At 35.0% G+C, this 6,120-nt stretch overlaps 1 protein-coding gene across 1 annotated transcript; it reads right to left on the bottom strand.

The window, feature by feature from the left end:
- Nucleotides 1–1,985: 1,985 nt before the first annotated feature.
- Nucleotides 1,986–5,656, bottom strand: LOC110199164 (trefoil factor 3-like). The gene is made up of 3 exons (XM_020973913.2): nucleotides 5,516–5,656; nucleotides 4,535–4,681; nucleotides 1,986–2,334 (listed from the first exon to the last, which is right to left on the bottom strand). Exons 1-3 carry the CDS (start codon nucleotides 5,595–5,597, stop codon nucleotides 2,321–2,323), a joined length of 243 nt encoding a protein of 80 aa, XP_020829572.1. The 5' UTR covers nucleotides 5,598–5,656; the 3' UTR covers nucleotides 1,986–2,320.
- Nucleotides 5,657–6,120: the final 464 nt, after the last annotated feature.

Raw genomic sequence — 6,120 nt, 5'->3', positions numbered from 1 at the left:
AAATTAAAAATACAATAAAGCATTGACATTGCATTATAAAACTAAGTCAATATGCAGCCAGCAAGAATCCTTATGCATAGTTCAGTGGCTCTATTTGAGTCTGACACTACTTTGCTAGAGAGCAGGAGTTGGGAAGAGAGAGAGACTGTGAACCAGGTACTAAACTTTTTGAAAGTGTCCTGGAGGTCTATAAACAATAACTAGCAAACCTTGATTAGATGATGAATATGTATTAAATGGACCTCACAGGAGAAGTTACTACTGATGGTAGAGGGAGAGCCTGGAAGTGGTAATAGGAAACAAAGAGTAAGCCACCTTGCCAACCAAGGCCAGTCAGTATATATGTGTGGGGGGTAAGGGAGGGGGGTGGTATGAATGAAAGTGCAACCTACATTGGAAAGGTTAGTCAGAGAAACTGTGTCATCAGGAGGGAGCCAGGTTTTAATGAGTTCAATAAAATGGAGTGAGCAAAAAAGGAGAAAGTTTAAGATGAAATCCAGTTTGTTACCTATAAAGCAGGGATTCCAGAGAGCATAATGGAAGAATTGGGCAGTTTTGGGGTAGGAGGCTGGGTTGAAGGGAATAAGAAGAAAGCAGTCAGTGGAGGATGGCAAATAATGAGGGATTCACAACCCTTGCCACAGGGTGAGTATAATGGGGTTGAAGTATGTTAATCATTGGGGAATTGGCTCAGGTGAGTTATGATTGTCCACAGGAGTTACCCCAGGGCATCAGGCAGCTCTGTGCATGGCTGGAGAGGTGAAGAAGGTGGGGGTATGTGTAAAGGGGAGGACAAAGTGAGCCTTGTGAGCTATAAGTGCCACCTTATAGCACTATGATCCATTCCTTTGACTCTTTGAATCACAGTGATGGGGATGCTAACCCAAGCAGCAGTATCACCAAAGCCCACTTGTAGGGTTCTTCCTAGGCCTTCACAGTTATCACAACAACCTTAAAGAACAGAAAATCTTCACTGAATATCAACCTGGCTGGCACTGCCCTGCTTTGCTGCAGGTCCTCAACATATGGAGTGGAGGATGAGCTCAGTTTTAAGGGAGATGTTATAAAAATAAAACCTCATTATTCTAAGTTTACTTCATAAGGTTCAAAAGCGATAAAAAGCACTTTGTAACATATACATATACCAGCTTTTCTTATGAGTGGTATATGAAACACATTTAAGTAAGATATATGTAGTATGAATTTTACATTAGAATCATATATATGTTTTTATGTTTTAAAAGCAATTCTTAGCAAGAGTACTATCTGGAGTCAAAATAATTCAATATGCATTTATTTCTCTTATTTCTAATAATTGTTTTGAATTATTAAAATTTAGAAACTGGAAAATGGGTAAATATAAGAAGTCACTCAGACTTCATGAGTATATAACAAAATATCTGCTTATTTATTCAATTATAGTTATATAATTTTATTTTTATTATAATTGAGGGACATCTAAAAATACTTCAAAACCACTTAATTCACTTTGAAAAAAATTCAGCCAGGTTACTAGTTCAGGAGAACATTCTATTTTCTTGTCCTCTTCCATGTATAATACATATATGATATTGCATGTATATTATATTTATAGGTGTAAATGTATAAATATACACTATATTGGAAGATACATTACTATATGTACATACATACATATATGGGTAATTATCATTTTGAAAACTAAAACATTAAATGTACATTCTTAAGGGCCTTATTTATTTTAAATGGTCATCTTACATCAATGACTATTTTCTTAACCATACAGGTGGGGTATATGGATGTGAAAGGTTTCTCTTCAGAATATTTTTATATTTAATTGCCCACATTGTTATTATGATTTACTTATTATTTATATTCCCTTATGCTTCCAGAAAGGATTTTAGCCTGTTAACAAAGTTAGAGTCCATATTACATGTACAATTAGACATGAAAACAAGAATTAAAGTAGAAAAAAGAGGCAAAAAAAATACACCACATAGACTGAGTCTTTGTCACCAAGCTTCAGTGGTAACATTCTGTTCAAAAATACAATCTCACGATCCCCACAACTTCCTTTTAAAAATCTGAGTAAAAGATTGCAGTCACTTTTTAAGAAAGGAAGCCTCTAAGTAATAAACGATTATGTATATGCTAAGTATACATTTTAATTCTTTAAGATGTACTCTTCACAAATTCAACATGAACCTTTTACATTAAAGTTCTCTGAATCAAAAAGTGACATTAGATTACAAAATGCAATAATCATCTGAGAACATTGTACAAATTACAAAGACTTGATTACTGGTTAGTCTGATGATATCCAGGAGAAGACATCTTCACATTAAAATGTGCATTCTAAAAATTAAAAAAAAAGTTGAATAAGTGGTGTTATCACTGTTTTCTTACCAGGTTTCAAACCTGTCAGCACCAAAGCAAACTTTCAGACTCATATTCAATGATAAGCACAGTAGTAGTTCTTTTGTCTTCAAATGTTATTTGAGAACCATAACATTTACTACCTTGTAATAACACCCATTTTGAAATCTTAAAGAATACTAATTTAGCAAGATAAGATAGCTAAGCAAGGCAAAGTCTGGCATATGGCTGGTGATAATGATGATGATGGTGGTGATGAAAACGAATCTTAGGTAAAATATGGGACTAGTGTCTTAACATGAATGTGTCCACTGAATAAAGCCCTTCTTCAAGAAGGGCTTAAAAATGAAATAAAGGATGTCCCCCCAATTCCCTCCAATTATCCTTTGTCCTACCCTTTATCATTAGGCTTCACTGGCTTGATAACTTGCTTAGCTGCCAATCATGTTCCCCACTTAGATTGGAGGAGACAAGAATTAGCTGTACTTGAAACTTCTCATTTTTTGATAGGAAAGCAATAAGGGCAGATAATAAATTGAGTGCTAATTCATTAAAAATTGATCATTTGTCTGTACTGTAATATACAATCATCTGTCTCATACTATACGTAGAGTATGTATACATACATACTGTACCAAGGAGAAGTTAAAAGTTAGGACAATATGTCCTAACACTTTTGTGTGAACCAGAAAGAATAAGGCTATATTTACAAGGAGTCCTATCATATACTAATTCCCAGGATGGAACTACATCTTCTGTGCAGTAATGACAAGGAATGACAATAGCTTGCTTAGGGTTTGGGCACCTTGAGAAAATGACTGACTTACTTTAGGTTATGAAAGATAATATAGTTTAGTGCCAAGAGCTATGAAGTTTTAATCTCTGCTTTAGCACTTACTAGCTATTTAACCTTTAGTTAAATTTCTTTATCTCTCTGAGCTTCAGTTTCCTTTTCTGTAGAATGGAATAGTAATACTTATAGTATCTATTTTTCAAGATTGTTGTAAGCCTCAAGTAAGATATGCAGCAGCATTTTGTAAGTATAAAGTGGTATGTTAACATACGTTATTTTAATTTTTACAGAAAAAATTGTTGAACTGTAGCATCCATTTAGCAATACATCAAGGCCCTTCTCAAGATGAATTTTATAAGTAAATAAGGAAATTAAGTAGCAATCTGATTAGGAGAGGTCAGATATAGCAAAACTTCCCAATGAAATGAGCATTGTACATATAGAATCTAAATACAAATTCCTGACTTTGCCACTACCTATGGTTTAACTTCTCCAAGCCTTCATTTTTTACATCTGTAAAATGGGAGTATTAGACTAGAATAGATGATCACAAAGGTATTGCTCACATTTAGAAATCTCTGAATCTTTTCTTTTCATTGCAAAGCATCCAACAAGGCAATATTCCATCTATCACTTGAGGGATTTTGAAAAAAAAAAAAGGTAATTTTTAAAAGCACAAAGTACTTATGAAAAGGAAAGGAAGATGACTGCTTGATCTAAAACTTCCTAGGATGAAACATATGGGATATGATGAGGCTAATGAAAGGATGTGGCACTTCATCTCAAGTGCCCTGATATTTGGGTCTCAATTAGGAGGAAGTTCCAATTAGAGCTGTCCAAAATTGAAATGGGTTATAATATATCCTCTATTTATGGAGGTTTTCAAGTGAAGGCTTGAAGACTGCTTGTTAAGGATACTATAGGATAGATTCTTTTTCAGGAATGAGTCCTCTGATTTCCCTTCCAAATCCAAGAATCCATACTTTTACACTGTTACTTTAATAGATAATACCTTCTCTCCTATCCTAAGGGTACTAGACCAAGCTGATGATGCCCCTACTTTCCATCCCCAGTCCACTTCAATCCATAGACTAACTACCACAGTCCGAACAGTCATTGGTCAGGGGCTGTTTGGCCTCTTTTTATCCTCCAATGCCTGTGGGGCCTTATTATCTGCCCTGCCACTTTGCTTGCTGGATCCTAAGCACTTCTTGGCCTTTCCATCTGCCATTGAGCTGAACTTTCCTTTATGATTTTCTCTGCTAATTGAAGTATGAGTTTCTTCAGAGCAAGGTCTCTCTAGACTTTTTATTTGTATTCCCAGCTCTTAACATAATGTTTCCAATCTAGTAAATGTTTAATAAGTGATTTCCCATTAATAGTTACCTGCTTCTTGAAGAGGGTTGAAGCACCAGGGTACTTCAGGGATGCTGGAATCAAAGCAACACCCTCTGTTATTGCACTGTTCTTCAGTGACTTCAGGGTAGCCACAATCCTGTCTTTCACTGGATGGAACAGCACATTGACTAGCAGCTGTTTCAAACAAAAAATCGAGTTAAATTTCCTGGGAAGTATTTTTCTTTTTCTTTGGGAAATTTGTATTCTACACCATCTAAATTTAAATTACAATGACATATTGCTTCCATCAAAGAGGTCTTTAAAATAACACTATCTTCTTTCAGCTATCCTCCTTCAATGTAAACAGCTAAAAAGAAACAACAAAAAAAAAATCCGTAAGGATGATGGGTATTCATAAGTCAAGAACCAAAAGTGTCCATGGAATAGTCTTAACTATAAGCTTTTAGACAGGGCTGTTATTCATCTTCTTGTTTTTCTTAAACAGTGTATTAAAGAATATCCATTACGTGTAAAATACTGTTTTGGATATTAATCTGCCCAGCAAACTATAGCAATTTGAGTTGCTTTTTCATAAGCTTAACAAATGAAACCACACACTGACTCGTGTTTTGCTGAGATGTTTTCAGTCACTTTTATTCCTCCGCATTTTTTGACTATGCACATCTTTTCATCATCCAAATATTCAATCTCCAAGATTCTCTCAGTAATAACAGGCTAAAATGGTTGTTATGTTATTTGTAATACCATTTCCCCTGCTTTTGCTGACTGAAAGTTTTCTCAGAAGGAAAAAGAGTTAGTCATTTAAAAATAATTGTTTCTCAAATCCTCTTCTACCTAACTTTTAAAATTAAGAACCACCTTAATTTTCTTACTCTACTTAAAAAAGATAGCACACCACCTCCTTGATTACCACCCTTGTTTTGATTCCTCCATGCCTTGTTCCTTTTAACTCCTCCTCATTCTATTCTTGTCTTCCTGTACTGCAAGAAATTGAGAGGATATACTCACATAAGCCAACATATTCACCAACTGTACTGGAGAACCCTAACATCAGGGCAAATGCCAGGAAGCAGAGACCTTTGAGATCCATTGCAATCTGAAGACTTCTAAAGCCTGAAATCTTGAGAAATATGAAAAAAATCACAGAAGAGCCTCATTTATACTTCTGGGTTTGCACAGTAATTCAGGATGTTTGTCTTGGCAGGGTTTTTTTTTCCTGTGTGTTCTAGCTCCACCTCTTTATTATATGTGAATCCAAAAAGACATCCAAATCAATTATCTTCAGTAAGAATGTGTTCTACTGAATAAGCTGGAGAAGGAAATGGCAAAGCATTCCAGTATCGTTGCAAAGAAGCCCCAAATGGGGTCAAGAAGAGCTGGACATGACTGAAAAACTACTCAACAACAACAACAGCAAAAAGAATAAGTGATAAAAATAATGTTTTGGTGAATATTCTGTGATAGTAAAAAAGTTCATTGTTACATGAATTGTTCAATAAGTTAATTATCACCTTTCAGGAAATCCATTTAGGTCAATTACAGTGTCAAGTAGGAAGGAGAAAATGGCTCATTGTATCAAGCCATGGTAATTTTAGAGATGCTTTTTATGGGCC

This window comes from Phascolarctos cinereus, unplaced genomic scaffold, assembly GCF_003287225.1.
Source record: "Phascolarctos cinereus isolate Bilbo 61053 unplaced genomic scaffold, phaCin_HiC Scaffold_726;HRSCAF=1367, whole genome shotgun sequence".
NCBI lineage: Eukaryota > Metazoa > Chordata > Mammalia > Diprotodontia > Phascolarctidae > Phascolarctos > Phascolarctos cinereus.
This window is presented reverse-complemented; position numbering and strand designations above follow the sequence as displayed.